This window comes from Helobdella robusta, assembly GCF_000326865.2.
Source record: "Helobdella robusta unplaced genomic scaffold HELROscaffold_41, whole genome shotgun sequence".
Taxonomy (NCBI): Eukaryota; Metazoa; Annelida; class Clitellata; order Rhynchobdellida; family Glossiphoniidae; genus Helobdella; species Helobdella robusta.
This window is the reverse complement of record NW_008704941.1, coordinates 873,767-893,954: the sequence shown is the minus strand read 5'-3', so window position 1 is coordinate 893,954 and position 20,188 is coordinate 873,767. Positions and strand designations below refer to the sequence as shown.

Genomic DNA, 20,188 nt, shown 5'->3' with positions numbered 1-20,188 from the left:
GTAGCACTTTTAATACTCGCACTTTAAATAGTACAGCCTTTAATAATTTAACTTTCGTGAGATTCACTAACACCGATCAATTGAAATTACTTAAAATAGGTTATTGAGATGGATTGACATGAGAGCAGTTAAGTAAAATATGCTTATGACAGATCACTGATATAATATACTACTACCCTCTTCATTATAATTGTTACTAAATTAAAATAATATTACCTTAAATGGAAGTATTATTATGATAATTATATTATATCTTATCAAAATAATACTTTTCATTAAGTTTCTTAAAGTGATTTCTACCATTATTATTACACTGCTGTTTTAGAGTCTAACTATGTTTGCTACAACAGATTTAACATCACGGCTATGCTACATTCATTTGAACTTTTCTATTACTACTACTGCTACTACTATAACTACTAATTGTTTGTTTCTAAACCTGTTATTGGCGCCGATGCCGTTACTACAACAACTACAACTACTACTACTACTACTGCTGCTACTACTACTACTACTGCTGCTGCTACAATTGCTACTACTGTTGATACTGTTATTACAACTACTGTTGCTACTACTACTTCTGCTGCTGCTACTACTACTACTACTACTACTACTACTACTTGCAGAACTTTTTTACTTCTAAACTGTCGAAAATAAATGATACTAAATCACGTTCGCAGTACAATCAAAAGTTGAAACATCCTTGGAGCAATTACTGAACGGCATTTTTGATGCTGTTACTACAGAAATAAATCAGTATACTTTATCACCGAATTGTAGGCGATTCAATCGAAGTATTCTAATCACTGAGGAATAATAAAACTTAAAAAATAAATAAATACACTAAAAAACGCTGAATAAAAAAGTTAGTTTTTAATATAAAAAAATAAGCAAATAATTGAAAAATAAATAAATAAACTAAAAAACGCTGAATAAAAAAGTTAGTTTTTAATATAAAAAATAAGCAAATAAGAAAAATGAAAGCTTCACATTCACATCAGTGGGGGCAAGTTATACTGGATATGGAGAGTTTAATGTGAGGTCGTTCCATTTAATGGCAATAACGCTTTGAAAGGATCTCATTTCAGGATGTTTTTATTGGGTTGAATGACCTGCAATGCCAAACAGGAAATGGATGAATGGATGGATGGATGGATGGATGGATGGATGGATGGATGGATGGATGGATGGATGGATGGATGGATGGATGGATGGATGGATGGATGGATGGATGGATGGATGGATGGATGGATGGATGGATGGATGGATGGATGGATGGATGGATGGATGGATGGATGGATGGATGGATGGATGGATGGATGGATGGATGGATGGATGGATGGATGGATGGATGGATGGATGGATGGATGGATGGATGGATGAATGGATGGATGGAATTTTTCTTTACAATGTTATTTAATGTTGTTAATGTTTGTTATTGATCATTGAATTGTCATCGTTATATAATGTTAGTTATTTTTTTTTAAATCCGAATTAAAGTTCACATCATCGCCACCATCATTATCAGCATCATCATTACATCAACCATCATCATCATCGTCACCGTCATCATCACCATCATGCAAAGTTTCATGCCTCCAGCTCGCTTATTATCCATCAAATTGATGAGGCGTTTTTGTTGTGAAACATGCGGAATGGGTTGCGTGGGGAGGGGAGTGGAGAAAGGTAGGCCCTGCGGAGTTTAAACGTAAACAAACTTCTCAAACAATTCATCATCACGACGATAATGGAGTTGGATGGTGGTGATGAAGGTGATGATGAAGACGATAGGGAAGATGAGAGAGAGAAGAGGATGAGGATGATAAGAGAGAGAGAGAGGATGAGGGGAATGCTAAGGATAATGACGGAGCTGACAAGTAAGTGTGGAGATAATGAAGATGGCGATGAAGATGATGTTGTCAAACTGTCAATTATGATAAAAATGATGATGCTGTTGGAAATAAATTAAAAAATGCAGGACCGCAAACAAATGGCATCAGACTAATGTTGATGGCAGATGCTTGCTTGACAATCCACTTAATGAGCAAAACGCTTCGTCTACATACATTACATCTGATTATGATAACGTGATACGCCGCATAAATGATTTTGAGATGGAATTTAAAAAAATTGTTAAGATGATGATGAATGTATTAATGTATTTCCTATCAATATAATAGAAATTAATTAGAACGAAAAATTATAGCAATTATAAAAACGTTAATGAATGCATATGAGTGAAACATATATATATATATATATATATATATATATATATATATATATATATATATATATATATGTTTTTCATATAGTCAATTATATATATATATATATATAATTGACTTTTTATTGTTGTTTTGCAAGAGAGTAATAATAACCTACAATAAATACATATATTTGTGCTTCATTGAAACATGCACTCATTGCTTAAGTGCCTGCTATTTTTATGATTCTTATACACACACATCACATACATACATACACACGTACTCACACACATACTAACACATGCACATACTCAAACTTACACACACGCACACACATACACAGCACAAGTATTACGTCACAAAGATGATATTTCTTTGCAACCTGCATTTAGTTAATGAGTGCAACAATCTGTGCGTACAGATGTTGAAAGCCTCAACAGACCACACCGGAAGTAGTAGAGAGCGACTCAGTGGCCACAATATTTTTACTCAAAAATGCTCTTTTTGTCTGGGCAATTTTTCACTTTTCAATAATTTAAAAAAAGTGAAATTAAGTAAAGTGTGTTTGTTATACATTAAAATGTGATGCCTATAATGAAGACACATTCATCACTTGAGTACCTTACAGATGGTTCTTTGCTTTGATGGATGAGGTTTTTTTAACCGGGCATCGCCATCATCCAATGCATTGAATGAATAAAATTCAAGTTTCGAAACTGAATGAATAGCTTCTTATTAAATTATTTTTTTTTAATTTCAATTAATTGTTAAAAATTCTTAAAACTATCAGAATTCGATACTTTAAAAAAATTTACACATTCGTTTCTCAAAACAAACAGCTCCGATAACAAATTTTTCATTATATAAACACCTATGCGTAATAGAGTAACATTTTGCTCTTAAAAAAATATATCTGTTATATCGAAACCCGGATATATCGTAGAAAATAATTTCTTTATAAAGAAAAAGGACCATGAAGAGAATGAAGGATGTATAATAGAGCCAATTAAGGGAATGTGGAATCTTTCTCGAGTAAATGAACTCCATAAATCAAAATTAGAACGTATGATAGTTTTCATATAAATGAGTCACGGCTATCGTCCGTCGTCATTGTCATCATTATCATCGTCCTCTCTATCATCATCATCATCGTCGTCTTCTCTATCATCATCATCATCATCATACTTTCTATCATTATCATCGTCGTCCTTTCCACCATCATAATCATTTCTTTGCAGTTATAATCATTATAATTTTACCTTGTTCACCGTTATCTGCCCAGTCGTCCACAAATACCGTTATCATGTCTTCAAAGTTGTTATCATTATCATCATCGTCATCACTCCTCTCTATCGCATCTTCATCATCATCATTATCATCATCGCCGTCTTCGTCATCATCATCATCATCAATACTTTTTGGTGTTAGCGCTGCTGAAGAGCGTAGAAGATGATTGCAATATCAACAAAAGTCAGGACAATAATAAATGAGATTTGCTGCCCCTACAACAACAACAACAATAACAACAACAACAACAACAACAATAATAATAATAATAATATAAATATTATTATCAGTTGTAGGAGAAGTAGTAGTAGGAGTGGTATTAGTAGCAGTAGTTAACTTTGTTGTAATAGTAATAATAGTAGTAGTAGTAGTAGTAGTAGTAGTAGTAGTAGTAGTAGTAGTAGCAGCAGCAGTAGTAGTAGCAGTAGTAGTAGTAAGGGTGGTGGTGGTAGTAGTAGTATTGCTAGTAGTAGCAGTAACAACAATATTACTTCTAATATTACAAAATCATACCACCACAGAACAGAACAGTGTGGTTATCTACATTTTATTTTATGTTTTTCTGAACTGGACAATCATCATTCAGACGAATAAAGACAGAGTCCGAATGATGCATAATGAGAATGGAAAACACTGAAGTGAACATGTCTGTCTTGCGTGTAACCACAGCACCACAACCACCATATCTATCTATCTAACTATCTATCTAACTATCACAGCTACCACACCTCAACTGCCACAACCACCATAACCACAGCCACACACTTGCGTTTGCAGGCATCATGGTGACGACAAAGAAGCGGCAGGACTTGCGCATTCAGCTGCAGAAGCGAGCCAGGAGGAGGGCAGAAAAGAAAGTGGAGTACCTGGAAGATGATCGGAACTGGAAAGAGGTGATGATGATGGTGGTGATACACTGATGATATTGATAGTGATGATATACTAATGATAATGATAGTGTTGATATGGTGATGATGATGGTGGTGGTGATAAACTGATGATGATGATGATGATGATGATGATGATGATGATGATGATGATGATGATGATGATGATGATGATGATGATGGTGGTGGTGGTGGTGTATAATTTTATGATAACTTTATATCATTTAGACGTCTCGATAATGTGATCATTTTGATAACAACGATAAGGATTAAAAATATATAATGATGTTAATAATCTGTGCTAATATTTTATTAGAGTTACTTATTCTAGCAATACATGCATACACTGAGCTAATGTATTAATATGTTAGCAATAGAAACAATACGGACAATAATTTAGTTATTTTTATCGGCGAATGATTTTCTGATTGGGATACTAAACAAATTCGTTTTTTGAACAATTTTAAAAATCATTTATTTATGAAAAACAAATTTTGGAGTAATTTTAGTAACTATGATGCAGTATTTCAGGTTTGAGGTTTTTTTACATTGCAATAAATAGTAGATTTTTTGCCTGGATTTGGTTGTTACGACTCTGTTAGGAATGTTTGTGTGCATGTTATGAATAGTTTCGATCATAACGCAAAAAAGCAGAAACCAAATTTGTTTAAAATCTGCTCATCATACAGCACAGCATATTCACTATACCTCGTTTAGTTCAGTCTAAGTGCAACATCTTTTTAATTTCTGAAAAAATTATTTTAATTCAAATCGTTTCTCCTGATCGTAGTTTACTAAAAAAAAACAAGAGAAAATAATTTTTTCGCATTTTTGTTAGTAGGAAAATAAATGAACATTAAATTTTCAGCGCAATAAAACAACTGTCGTTTGAGTTTTTTCAACCGTGCAACTTTCAACACTATTTTTATTCTTTTCCTTTTCGAATGGCCAACATTTAGAGAAATTCGCGGCGAACTTCTTAATTAACTTGTTCATTAATCATTTGTAGTGGAAGTTTTGATATATTGAGTAGTAGTAGTAGTAGTAGTAGAATCGGTATTAGTAGTAGTAGTAGTAGTAGTAGTAGTAGTAGTAGTAGTAGTAGTATCGGTATTAGTAGTAGTAGTAGTAGTAGTAGTAGTAGTAGTAGTAGTAGTAGTAGTAGTAGCGGTAGTAGTAGTAGTAGTATCAGTAATAGTAGTAGTAGTATCAGTAGTAGTAGTAGTAGTAGTAGTAGTAGTAGAAGTACCAATCGTAGCAGATGTAGCAGAAGTAACAGAAGTTACAGTAAGGATTGCAATGGTAGAAATAATCTCAATAATGTTGTATATTTGTAGCAATAGAAGTGGTTTGGTAGTAGTCTTAACAGAAAAAGGTATTAATAAAATGAATGGTAGTATTAGTATAGTTACTTTTTTTAAAATATAACCTAGAAGCTGAAACAAAACTGTGGTAAGAAGGTGTTTTGAAATGGATTATTTAATGGCAACCAGTGGTGTTATGTTGAGCAGTTGTTGAATTTTTTTGGAGTGTTGTTTGTCGAGGATAATTGTTGTCAACACTTTTTTGTTAATAAATTTGTTTATAACTCTCATAGTGTTTGACTAAATAGCGACCCGTTGAAAGCAATTGTTGCTGTTGTTGTTGCTGCTGCTGTTGTTGTTGTCGCCGCTGCTGTAGTAGTAGCAGTTGTTCATAGACCATCTTGCCTTTCATGCATCGCTTTTACCATCTATACCGCTTCTATTGGCCTCTCTGTGAGTTCTCCAAATCTTTCTCTCAATCCCAGACCACGTGTGTGTCTCTCCATCTTCAGCGTTTGGCATTCCAGCCATAAGTATGGTGGTACTGTTTCAACTCCCTTTCCATTCAGTCGGCATACATCTTTGTCCGTGAAACCTATCTTTGTTTGATAGCTTCTTGCTGCTGTTGTTGTTGAATTTTTTGTTTCTGGAGTTGTTGCAAATGTTGCTGACGCTTACTTACGTTTCTGAAAAGTTTCAAATGGTTTCCAACAACTTTGTGGTTGACTATTTTTTTCTCGTTCATACTCGTATTACAGCCTCAATTTTTATCTGATACGACGTTTTATCTGATGTTTGTTTGATTAGACGATTTCAGTGATGTTGACAATGAATTCGTTTCTAAGTATTATGTCGTTGTTGTTGTTGTTGTTGTTGTTGTTGTTGTTGTTGTTGTTATAGACGCTGTTATCTATTATTTCTAGGTGTTGAAATCTTTATTCAAACTATCCATGTTCTTGCAGTTTGTTCATATCAATTTAATTATATCAATAATAGCAACCCAGCTGGAAATAAGACTCAAGTTAGCAACATTCCGTTCGCATTTTCCTCCACAGACAATAATTTTCAATTAGCGTCATACCTGCCTCGTGTCAGCGCTCATCCTCAACTTCTTTCTTCATTAAAACATCTTTTCATCCCATCTATTTTGTGAAGACAGAAAGAGAAAAAAGTAAAAAAACAGCAAAACATACTTTCGTTTTGTTTAGTTTCGAATACATATATGGACAATATTTTTATTTTGTTTTTGTAATTTTGTTAATGTTTCCTAATGGCTGTTACATTTTCGAAACTTCTTCAATTATTTTTGTTGTGCACCTAATGTGAGACTTGTTGGCGCTGGTTTTATGCGTTTTCCCTTAATTCAATTGTTCCTATAATTTGCTCAAGTATTTTCGGTTATGTGCTGGATTCCTTGAAACATTAATGAAAAGAAAAAATTCGAATAAAAGTTTGTCTTCAAACTCTTATTATAACATTTGTATGCTATCATATTTATAATGTTTGATTTAATAGCTCCCAACACATACGCAGCATTGTAAATTAGACACAAGCCTGCTCCATTCGTGCACACATTCTCATCCGTTCAGTTTTGCATTCGTCTCAGGTCTTATACGCATCCCGTATGACCAGAGTGCGAATTTTCTCTTTTTTTTGTTTAAATTTTTAAAAATTCTTTCCTTAATTTTTGTATCAATGTGACGTTATTATTAATGCAAATAATTTTTAAATTAGCACGGAAAACACATACAGACAAAAACACAAAATGGTTCAGTTGTCTGCAATGTTTATCATTATATCATTCACACCGAGGTATTCGCGTCCTTGCTTTCATACAGGCTTCACCGAACGTTCAATCTTTAACACCACTAACTTCCTATTCATTTCATCTCTTATAAATTATCCTCATTAAGAGGAGCAATGAACGAATTTCCGTTCATACACACGTACATAACAGACAAACACACAGGCACCAAACTCCTCACCTCAATCCGGTTATAACGTATGATGTTCCTGTTAACGAGTTTTAACATTTCAATAGCACAGCGGAAGGATTTAAATCAAAATTAATGGTGTGATATCATTCTTAGCAATCTTTCTACATTAAACCTACGCGAAAGTTTTAGTTTTTTCAGAGTGTTGCATCATTTCTCGTTAAGCTTTATTGTGTTTATGTAATTTAATTTATTTTTAAAGTTCGAAAAAATAAGTTTATAACAAAACGAAAAATGACAAAGCAGAGATTATTTGCTCATATTCAAAATTTTCATGACGGCAAACTTTTAAGCAAGTTGCAGGTTGATTTCACACGGTTGATATGCTAGACTGACACTTAGCAGTTCATACACATTGTGTGCATGTAATGAACCGTCAATTCAAGCATTTAATGCGGACGAATCATTTAAAACCGCAAACTTTATTTGATGCATCAAATTTTATAGCGTTAATAAATGTTTTTATATATTTTTTTTTAAATTATTCAAAAGTTTTTCAACTGCTTTTTTGTTATTAAGTCAGTAAATGGAAAACATTTGAAACTACCGAGTTTTTTTTCAAACAAAGTTTTGTGATTCAACGTACTGATCAGAATAAAAAACGAACTCCGGATGAGAAGCTTAACATTTTTAGATTTTTTAAATTTCATTCCACAAAGTTTATAAAATTTTTGCAAATTTAAAAAAACTTTTAGTAATGGCTTGAAAAAAATGATCATATTGAAATGAATTGAAAATTTTGAACTGGAAAAACTGGAACAAATTGCAAACTAGGAGACAAAGGAAATTGAGGATTTCAAGCTGTGCTAAAAAAAACTTTTTAACCACACAAGCAGAGGGGTTTATAAAATCAAGTTGTTTAAAATCTGTGGATTACAGATATTGATTAAAATGTCTTTTGATAAACTAACTAAACTATAAGAAACAAAATAGAAGATAAATTCCAGATTCGATCTCTAAGCATAAATGAACTTTACTTCAACATGCTAACTACATCTTTAGAAACATAAAAACAGAAACACAAGTGCTCATGTACGCAAACCGTAACTGTCGCAAAAGTCACATGTTTTAAAGTTGTGTGACGTCGTTATGTTGTAAATCAGAGTAAGCGATTGTCAATGAAGTAGGCCTCTAGATTCAGCAGACTCCATCGTTTCATTTCACTTTGCAAGAATGATTTATACGAAGTTATATTGAAATGAAAACGCAAGAAAACTAGCATTTATTTCATCAAATATGAAAATTATAAACAAATCAATCTAAAATGAACAATTATTTGCTTGGAATTGAATTAATTAATAAATTAACAAAATTAAATTCTTCTGGTTTGTTACTGAAACCCTTATTTTTCCACCACCAACAACAACATCTCCAGAGGGAAATACACAACTTGAGAAACCTCTGCCAGGAGAAGGGAGCCACGGACGAAGAGATCAACCACTGCAAACCAAGACGAAGAAGTGAATTCATCTTAAAAAATTTTCTTTAACTATTTCATGAATATTTTTCTGTTAACTTTTTTGCGAAATATTTTTAAATTATTAATTAAAAATAATTTTGATAATTATCTCATCATATTTTATTATATTGTCATATTTCTTAAAATTTATTTTAAAAAATATTTTGATAATTTTATTTTTTCTTATTATTATTTAATCATCAACTCAAAAATTAAATAAAACAAAAAACAAACAAAAAAGTGTTTCTTTAGAAACCAGACTTTTTTCACGCAATTATTTCAAACAAATTACTTTCGGAAAAAAATAAGGGTTTCATATAATCTGGAGAAAGTTATTTATAAAACGTAATTACGAGGATGTCTTAAAGGTGACGGCGACGTTGAAACTTTCCTCATCCTATCATCATTTTATAACTTTATCATTCTTTTTCAACTCATTCATCTATCATAGTATCATTATTGCTATATAAAGTCATCATATTTGCGTGACTTCAATACTTTTTCGTAACTTATGACATTTAAAATTGCTGATAACACTATTTTTATGAGCCTTTGAATCTATTGCAACCGCAAAATTAGTAACATTGTAGAATATATTAATAACAAATTTGTAACCGCACCACAAACAGCCGTCATGAGAAAAATGGACACATCGGTGGGACTGTCTTCAATAGCGACCTTATCTTTGGGTCTGTCCATGTCCATGGCAGGTGCAGGGCGCGTGGTCATCAGGTCCCTGCAGAACCCCAACATACACAACGGCATGACGGATAGAAGGCAGTCCTCTCTCCAACAATTCTTCACAAAGATACCGGTCATGTTGGAACCACCTACTAACAACTTAAACAGCCTGGCCGCATCATCTGCTCCTTGCGAAACTGAAAATAAAACGAAGGGTAGAAAAGAAGTGAAAAATTCAGACGAAGCAGTGTTAGTTTTTTTCTTCAATTTCTTATTTTGGTTCATCTTTTCTGGTACACTCATTTTAATTATTTTAAAATTGTTATCAAACACTTTGTTATTGTGTCAATTTTCTAGCCAAGTTGTTGATCGTTTATAACAAATAATTATAATGCTAAGGTGTTATAAAACGACAACCTTAAATTCCCTCCCAGCTCAATTTCTAACTTTTATAAATTGTTATAAAAACTTTTATAGAACATAAAATGAAATAAATAATTAATTAATTATTTGTAAAATTAAAAGCACTCAACAAATGACGTTGAAAAAAAATTTTTTTTTTCAAAATTTCATGTAACCTTCGACGTACTGAAAACATGTGTACAGAAATATTAACAAAATTAAAACTGTTAGGGTGTTACATTTTTCCTGTGCTAACTTACGGCTCTAAGTCCTGGACAATTTCTGAAGAAATGAGAAAAAAAGATTAACGCTGCTGAGATGTGGTTTTTGAGAAGAATTATGAAAATTATTTAGACCTCTCATACTTCGGATGTATTAAAAGAGTCCAGTTATGAAAGAGGAAATTACCACAGATAATCCGACAGGGGCAGTTAAAGTTTTTTGGTCACACCATGCGGAAAGAAAGAATGGAAAATCAAACAACTACTGGAAAAAGATCGCTATCAACAACGAATAACTTTTGTGAAGTCCTTGGTTCACTTGTTGAATATTATCACATTTCAACTGTTACAAAGTGCTAAAGATCGGGTTTTGTGGAAGTCGATGGTCGCCAATGTCCTGAAAGAATAAGGCACGAGAAAGAAAAAAGATGTACAGGAAGATGATTGACAACAGAAACGTGCGAAGAGAAACAAAAATGAAGAGGAGAACTTTTGAGCAAAAATGTTAAGACTTAATATGCGCAAAAAAATCACATTTCGAATTTAATTACTGCTTAACGACGCGACGTTGAGAAAGATTATGTGCTTCTCTTTTCATAAAATGGAATTGAATGGAAAGTGTTTTTTAAAAAGCTTCGTTTTTTTAATATGTTTAACAAATGGTTGAAAATAATTTCATTCCAGGATAGGAAATTCGTTTCAATATTTAATTAACGTGGCCCAATCTCTAGTTTTTAAAATAACAATGATAAAAATCGTGCCAAAAATATTTCTCGTAATTATTTCCAAGCATGCCGTGGTAATTGGAAATTCAAAACCACGTTCGACAGTGAATGGAGAAGAAAATATTTCTTCAAAACTCAATGCATACTTTTATTTATTTTACGCGATATTCAAGCACAAGCAAACAAACTTTGCAAGAAAAATTTTGTTCAAGTGCAAGAATACAACGAGGTCAGATATTAATAAAACTATTATTATTTTTGTTTGTCCGTTGATTGCGTTTGCATTTTGCATTATAGACTACTCGAAAAAAAATTGAGCCAAAAAAAACAAAAAATTTAACTGTTCTTTTGTAGTATTTCTCATTGCTAAATTTATTATTTTATTGGGCTTAACTGGATAAATAAATATAGAAAACAAATAGAAGTTCAAAATATATATTCAGAACGTTCTCGAAAGCCAGAATTTGAACAGCTGTCAATCAAAATTTAAAAACCATGCAGAATAAATTATAGGCGAATTTTCAAATAAAACTTTGTAATTTGAACCATAGATAGATATTCCTTACTGTACTATTATGTGATAATCTTTCTTGATAAAATCAAAAGATCACTCGTTGACATTTTCCATCTCGTTCAAATTAACGCTTCGTTGATCATTTAAGAAACCGATTTGAATTGAAATACGTTGTCTATCAATCTCATTTTTAAAAATATTTTGTCAAATTCACAAAAAAAGGAAACGTTCTCAGAGCTACAAAGAACTTCAACGACATACCAACCAGCACTGTCAACTTAACAGCAGCATCCACCACTACGACAAACACTTGCACAACCATTCCAAACTATCAGATTCGAAGACTGCAACGACTTCATCATCCTCCAGAGAGCAGTCTCCTGCTCCGTTCACCAGAGCTTCAAGTCTCGACAGTCACATGTTGAAAGTAGTGGCGCAGTGTTACACCAAGGATGATGACGACCGGTATGCAGACCAACATTTAATCCGCGGTCATAATCGGTCGACAAATGGACAGTACTCTGATGTTATTACGGCCTTGAAGGAGGGAATAGATGGAAAACTGATAGAGACGGTTTTGAAAGAGGAAGATGAACAGGATCGAACGCAGTCTCCGCACAGAAGAAATTCGTTATTTGTAACGAGTTCATCAAATAAAGTCGGAGGAAAACCTCAGTTATCAAGTCAGTTGTATTTGGTAAATTTAAATTTTTGTTAGTTTTAGTAATTTTTTCGACTAAAGTTAACTTTAATGAACAATTTACTTAACAACAATGAACTAGGGGCCAATACAGATGAAAGCAATAATTTTATAGCCATTCCAGACGTCATAATACACGCAGCCGAAGCCTGGGCCGCTAGTGACTGCTCGGATTCCGGTGGCAACGACACAAACGAAGTCCACAAAAAACAATTAGCAAGTTCTGGAAATCCACCATCAGAAAGTATGTCACTGCCCCAGTTAGCACTGAGAAATAGCTTGGATAATTCGACTTCACTGTTTCACGATTACTTTCTCAACATCAAAAGCGAAATCAGTTCGGCTTGCAGTTCAGACTCTAAATGTTCATTTACTTTAGGTAATAATAACAAGACTTTATGTGATAACAGTAAAGAGAGTATCGCCATTTGTAGAAACGACAATAAAACCCAAAACTATGAAGAAACAAACAAAACCGACAATAATGTTAAAAACACTAGAAATATATATCAAGCCTCCACTCAAACAGTCAAATCTTTAAAATATGCCATTCCGGCAAAGCTCCCTTCCTTCACATCGTCACTGCTGCCCACCGTCAACAACAACCATCTGACTTCTACGTCAAACACTCTCATGAATAAAGTCTTAAAAAATGAACAAGCTGCCGATGAATCACCGTCTACAAGTGATTGTAACAAGTTGACCGTGCGAACGGTAGAAAAAATGACGAGTGATTTAGAAATCTACAATTTTCCGGTGAGCATTGTCTCTGAGGAAAATAAAGTTTCAAAACCAGTGAAAAATTTTTCAGCAGCTTTCTATCCGTCCGAATTTTTTCAACCAACATTACAACGCAATTTCCACCAGAAACATCATCATCATCAATATTACAATCATAAAGATCAGTGCTTCCAACAAGGTAAGCGTGATCAAATGATTATGCAATTCGATCGAAGTCCTGGTTTCAGAAGAAGGGTCTCAATGGATATATGTCAGACATCTTCCAGAGGTTCCGCTCCTAAAAATTACAACAAAAATTACACTTTCAATATTTCCAAAGATAAAGCTAAAGATATCTCGCAAGAAAAATTTGTGACAGGTGATGATGAAATGCAGCCAAAAAAAATGTTTTTGTCGGATGAAGCTAAGTGTTCTGAAACGGTGAAAGAAGTAGAAGAAATACCGTTACGATCGATACATCCGACTATTCATTCTGAAACTTACCTAGCGACAGTTTTAAACCAGGGATTTGATTCTGAATATGCGCAACCTTTCAACACTTCATCTAGTAAAAAAATTTCAAAAGTTGACAAAAACACTATGACGCAATTTCAAAGTACTTTGGATCACTTTTTGTCAAACAAAGATCCCAAAAAAGTCAAACGTTCATATAAGCACCACAAACACCCCTGCTCCGTTAAATTAAAAACCAAACCAAAACGTGCACACGTTGACAGAACGAATCATGATGATTTGAAGCAAAGCGAATATCAATCAACTAAGCATGATGACGATGATTCCACCTTGTGCCGCAGAAATGACACCGATAGAAGAAGAGCGCACAAATTTGATGCAAGATACAGCAATTCAAAAAGTCAGGATTTTTTGTCCTCTTCGCCGACCAGCGTTGGATCTGAAGTTTTCTTGCTACCGAGGGAAAGCAAAAGAAGGCGGAGTCTGCACATGCCATTCAAAATGTCTGCTGTGAGAGCGACTCGTGTTAGTAATTTCGTTTTGTTTATTGAATAAATTTTATACCAATCCTCACGTTCCATTAGGTTCCATGTAAATAACTTGTTACTGCAACTTTAACGTGATCAAACGTTATTCACAAATGTTTTATATAAATATTTTGACGCGTAACCTTGATAAAATAATGTTCAAATTGCAGGTAAATCAAAACGAGAGTGAAAAAACGTGATGAAACTCATCTTCTTTTTAGACAAATTTTAAATTCAGTTCAACAAATATTGGTGAATGATAACAAAAAAATGTTGAAATGACTTGTTATGATATATATATATATATATATATATATATATATATATATCATTTTTATTCAACTGTTATATATATATATATATATATATATATATATATCATTTTTATTCAACTGTTAAATTTTCGATAATGCTTGAATTTATTTATAGCTAGAAAATCCTAAATTTCTTTCCGTTAACTATGATCTCATCGTTCCTCCAGTTGTTTGCACTTGATACATTTTTCCACTGATATGAAAGGAACTAGTACTTGGACCTCACGCCATTTTTTATTTTTTTTACGAAGTAGAAACTTATATAACGAGCACACACATATTTTAGGGCATAATAAATATATCAAATCTTGTATGCAGTAGAGATTTTAAATCTATAATATTTTATTTCACAGGCAATAACTTTGTAGGATCTTGGAGTAGTATCTTTGTACATATCTAAATATATCTATCTGAATATATTTATACATTAGGTATCTTTGAACGCTTAGCAATCAGAAACCATTCATTTATTCATTCATTTATCTATTCATTCTTCCATTCATTCACTCGCTCACTCAATCAAATTTCCATTAATTCGCCGTCACGCTAGGCACTTTACACGTCCACAATATTAGTCTTAATCGTTAACATTGTTGCAATATGCAAAGTTTTAACACATGGTTGCTTAAACATTGTTATCATATTTTATAGAGATTTTAAAGATTTAATAATGCTAAAAATTGTTAAACTACTTTTCGAAACTTGTTTATTTACAAGTTATATTTAATTCGAAGTTATAATAATTTGTCTGAGAAAGTAGTTCTGGTGAGTTAGCATCCAATGGAAAATGTTATTTATTTAAATATATTAACATAACATTATTTTATTTCAAATAACTTTTTATTGTTATTTATGTAAAGACGGAGCCTTGCCATAAGCTGACGTTTTAAGTTGCCTATTTTATATGAACAAAATAATTTCTCCTTTTTTTACTATTTGTTGAAAATAATAGATTTAATTTGCATTCAATATAATATGTCAGACTGAATGAATTGTTTGTATCTTTTATATACCTTCAAACTATCAAAACGTTGAAATAGGAAAATCTCACAACGCCATCGTCAATTTATTCAGCCATCAAAAATAAAATATTTGCAATATGATTTCTCCACCTTGGAAGCCTTTGCATTAATTTTATTGTATTTTAGCCATTGTGAATGGATGGATATCCTTCTGCTCGGCTTCCAGTTATCCAGTTTTTATCACGAGAAAAATACAATAGGGCAGTGATAGTATAAAATATCATGCTTACGATATTTATGATTAAGTTTTAAATAGAATTGTTGACTTTTAAATTTTTATGTTGAAAACTTCAATTTCACATTATATTCTACTGAGAAAATCATCAATGGCTTAGTGACATGAATGTATTTCTACCAACGTTTAGTTCATTTACTACTATAATATCATTTCATTTATTACTTATTCATTTAGTTATGGCACGGTATAATACATTATGAAGATTATGAAAGCATAAAAGTTAAGATTAATGAACCGATTGTACCAAATTTGAAGTTGGCTATTTGGAATCAGTTTTTGAGATTATGCTAAAACGCCTTACAAAATAATCCAATAAGAAAAGAGAAGAACAAGAGAAGATTTGATTCAGGCATAAAAAATCATCACTATGAGGGAGAATTTGGAATCAGCAAAATTTTTTGAGCTTAAGATGAATAGTAAAACATAAATATAAGATCTTTTAAAAAAGCTCGGGATCGATAAGTCAAAATTTTTTCAGCTGCAGAGTTATCACGAGTGTAACAAACTGGAAGGCATGAATATATTTCAAGTAATTTTGATTACTATAATTTCATGCTGGAAGATGAAATAACATGCGCAGAAACAATAAATATTTTTAAAACAAATTTGGCAAAAGTAGGATATTAAAAAATGTTTCAGAGTGGTCTTGTGTCAGACTTAGTCTTCTTAGATCACTATAAAAAAAATCTTTGTGTTATGTTGCTTTATGATAAGAATAATAATGCATTATAACAATTAAAATAATATGTAATATCACACAATATATGTAGTTTCATATAATGTCATATTTATTATGAAATAATCACGTAGAATAATATAAATAATTTATATTTTTTGGTTAATGACGTAGCTTATGACGTAGGGAACCAAGAACACTGTATATATTAAAACACTGTCTCTTCTTTCTTGTCCAACTTCATTTACGCGGTCATGTTTTTTTGCTCGTTTTTTTAGTTTTGTGGTGTTGAAAAATGTTTTGCAAATTATCAAATTCATCTAATTTTATTATAATTTATTTATTAATGTTTCTTTTCAATGGATGTTCATCGGACGTGATCAGCCAAGATGATGACGGCATGTCAGGTTTGTCTTGTTTTTAAAATTGAAATTCCAATTTTAATTTTAATTTGAATAGAATTTGTTGACCAACCTGAGGTCTCGTAAAAGAGAACTGAAAAAATTAACTAACCAACTAAATCAGTAAAATTTAGAGAGTATATGAAAAAAACTAAAATAATATAATATAATTTTGGCCTTTTGGGTCTCTGGATGCAAAATGAAGATTGATTGAATTATATTTGAAATTTTTTAGTGAATATTTAAATAATTGAACAGTATTTGTAGCATGCATATGTTTTTTGACTGAAATTGGTCAACTAATACTCTTCTAATGAATCTAATTCTAATAGTATATAATTTTATAATGATAATGATAATCATTATGATTATATATTAGTAATATAAAATAAAGCCTATTTATATTAATGGTATAATTTATATTATATTATTATATTATAATATAACATTACATTATATTATATTATAACGTCTAATTTAATCAATCTCTCTAATGATAATGTATATTATATTAGATATCTTATTATATTATATTTTATCTCTGAATCACTAAACGATGAGAATGTATGATAACTAACTAAGCTAAGTATTATTTTTTATCATAGCATTCCAGTTCATACTTTTAATATAAAATTATGAATTGAAAAATTATGAAAGGCCTTGTTAGTTAACAACATGTTTACAGCATATTTTTTTTATTTGCAGGCACCATCCAGTTTGGCGGACCCCAGGACATGAATGATGAAATGATGAATAGTCCATTTGTACCCGATGAGTTACAATGCGATGCATGCATTGCTGTTTCTTACAAGGTCTTTTTTTCATTTCTTGTAACTTGAACATGTTTTTAAAAAGCATCGCTATGTTTGTTAAGTTCCTAAGTATTATGAAGGAAGGATTTTAATAGTTTTTTAATATGATTAATTTATTTTTAGAATTAAAAAATGATTTTGTTTTTCATTTAAAAGCAGCATGGAGAAACATGCCAATGATGATAATTAAAAAAGTGTTATGATAAATTATATGATAGCTATGGGAAGGGTTAAACGAATACAACAAGAAGCACCCATCATTAAAGAACGAACTTTCAGAATCCACACTGATCGATCTTATGGATGAGGTCTGCTCCGATCAGGAAGTTTGGAAGCAGTTAGTCATCTATCTGTCGTGTTTCTTCAGTACCCTCTGTAGTTTCTGTTCAGTTTTTTCATGTTTGCCCAAAATTTTCCATGCTTATTCATCATTATTTATCCTATTTGTTCATTTTCCCTATTTTGTCATCATAATCATTCTCAACTTTCTCATAGCTTTTTATATTCATGTACATTGTTAGAGTTAATTTTATAACATCATCAGCTATTTTATTGAGATATTTATTGGTAAAAACGAATTTATTAAATAATTTATTTTAACACATGGTTTAATACTTAATATATATATATATATATATATATATATATATATATATATATATATATATATATATATATTCATTTATTTATTATTTATCAAAATATATACTATTCCATAACATCGACTTAGATATGGTATGAAGAAGATTAAAAAAGTGACTCGACTGTCAGGACCAGGCATGGAGACAGAGGAAGTCCCTGGAGTTACTGCCAGCGGAGGCAAGTGGCCTGCGAGGTTTGTGCTGCTGTTTTCAATGGTCCTTCATGTTTTTGTTGAGACGTTTTTCTTGACTTATAACATGAAACTTCTACCTATTCATTTGATGAATGTTGGATACATCTAAAGATGCAACTAAAATTTTTCTGACTGTTTTTCTCACTATTACAAATTTGAATAACGCTTGTTTGAAATGTTTAATTTCGAAAATGAAACTCGTTTAACAAATTATTTACCCTGTCCAAACGAATGCACAACTTGCAGGCTGCAGGACTTGTGTGAAACAATGATAGGAGACCATGGTGAGGTCACCCTGTACAATGTCTACAAACTTGCACCCACCAAAAAACACTTCCTCAAAAATTTCCTCTGCTATGGCACGAAGAGTCGAGATAAATGCTCCAAACTGGAGGAGAGAAAGTTCAATGAGCACCAACATTCCAAAGAGGATTTATAATTGTCACAAAATTTTAATAAAGTATTGCTTGGAAATGTGTTTTTTTCTTTAAAATAATTTAAAATAATTGACAATTTTAAGATTGAAATACAACTTGTCATCTGATTTGTTTTTTTGTTAATTGTTGTCATTCATGTATATAACTTTATGTTCTTTGATATACGATACTAGATATAGAATATTGATTAGGATGTTGAATATGTATCGAAAGATTGTCTATCCATTCATTTAATTTTTACTCAATCTTTTTTGTTAATGCTGATGTTGTTAATTTCACTGATTAATATAACATACTTTCATGTTTTACTTTAAGATGTTTGTTTCTTGTTGTTAATCCAATTATTACGATGTCGTTATCAATCATATTACCTAATTTTAACTCAATGATTCAGAAAAGTGCACAATATGGTGATGTGGATCTAATTTCAGTTTGTCTTTTTCCGTTTGATATTTGTATAAGTTGTATCGAATATTCTCGTGTATGTTTTACTGCGTGCTAATACGTGTTATACACGTGTGTGAATGTGTTTGTATCATGTGCGCGTGCGTGAGTATATATGCGTACGTGCATGTTTGCGTATCGAAGGAGCAACCATGAATTTAACATTTTAAATGTCTGAAATAAATTAGTCAGTCTAGTCACACGTTCGAAAACCATAGGTATAGAATAGTATTTTCTATATCTATTGTTTTCTGCAATCATGATTTTGGAACTACGTCAATTATCCTTTACGTTTCTTTGAAGTTTATTTATCTTTATGTATCGTCTTCACAGTTTAGTTGTTTTAAGGCTTGTGTAGTACGTGTTTGGCCAGTTTTATACTTACTGTCCTCTATGAAATCTATCTTACGTAATTCACGTTCAGATGTGTTCAATTTGTTTTATCATTTTATTTCATTCGAATATATTCGAGTTTTATCATTTATTTTTGTATTTTGAATAATTATATTACTTATTTTATCATTGTTCTATTTTGTTAACTCCAATATAACAAATCTGTTACATAGATGACGTTTCATTTGTTTCAAAGTGATGTCAATTAAAATTGTCAGCATTTTATATTTTAGATCACTTCAGATTTTCGCCAACGTAGTTTTATGTTTGTCCTATGAAAAAATAAATAAATTTATTAATTTCAATCAAATCACGTTAAGATTAAGCTGCCTGATGTGTAGCATGACTTGTCTGACTACTTACTACCTACATGCTTTTCGAAATAAAGTTTCTCCATGTTTGCAATGCAACTTTGTTAATCCTCTTTTATATGTGAATCAAATCACATTTTTATCTATCGAATTATTTACATCAGTTATTTTAAAGAATAAAGCTGAAACTAAATAACGTT

The 20,188-nt window shown here is 31.6% G+C and overlaps 3 protein-coding genes across 3 annotated transcripts; all 3 read left to right on the top strand.

Annotated features, from left to right (window-relative positions):
* Positions 1 to 1,648: 1,648 nt before the first annotated feature.
* Positions 1,649 to 5,202, top strand: HELRODRAFT_177172 (hypothetical protein; the record flags this gene model as incomplete). Its single annotated transcript, XM_009025379.1, has 5 exons — positions 1,649 to 1,686; positions 1,979 to 2,087; positions 2,554 to 2,662; positions 4,275 to 4,390; positions 5,074 to 5,202. 5 exons carry the CDS (start codon positions 1,649 to 1,651, stop codon positions 5,200 to 5,202), a joined length of 501 nt encoding a protein of 166 aa, XP_009023627.1.
* A 4,582-nt stretch (positions 5,203 to 9,784) lies between these two features.
* On the top strand, positions 9,785 to 14,133 carry HELRODRAFT_177171 (hypothetical protein; the record flags this gene model as incomplete). The annotated part of the gene is made up of 4 exons (XM_009025378.1): positions 9,785 to 10,071; positions 11,130 to 11,399; positions 11,907 to 12,367; positions 12,467 to 14,133. 4 exons carry the CDS (start codon positions 9,785 to 9,787, stop codon positions 14,131 to 14,133), a joined length of 2,685 nt encoding a protein of 894 aa, XP_009023626.1.
* A 2,479-nt stretch (positions 14,134 to 16,612) lies between these two features.
* HELRODRAFT_193031 (hypothetical protein) lies at positions 16,613 to 20,181 on the top strand. The gene is made up of 5 exons (XM_009025377.1): positions 16,613 to 16,762; positions 17,462 to 17,568; positions 17,787 to 17,905; positions 18,299 to 18,403; positions 18,650 to 20,181. The coding sequence occupies exons 1-5, from the start codon at positions 16,651 to 16,653 to the stop codon at positions 18,840 to 18,842; spliced, it is 636 nt and encodes a 211-aa protein (XP_009023625.1). The 5' UTR covers positions 16,613 to 16,650; the 3' UTR covers positions 18,843 to 20,181.
* The last annotated feature ends 7 nt before the right edge of the window (positions 20,182 to 20,188 follow it).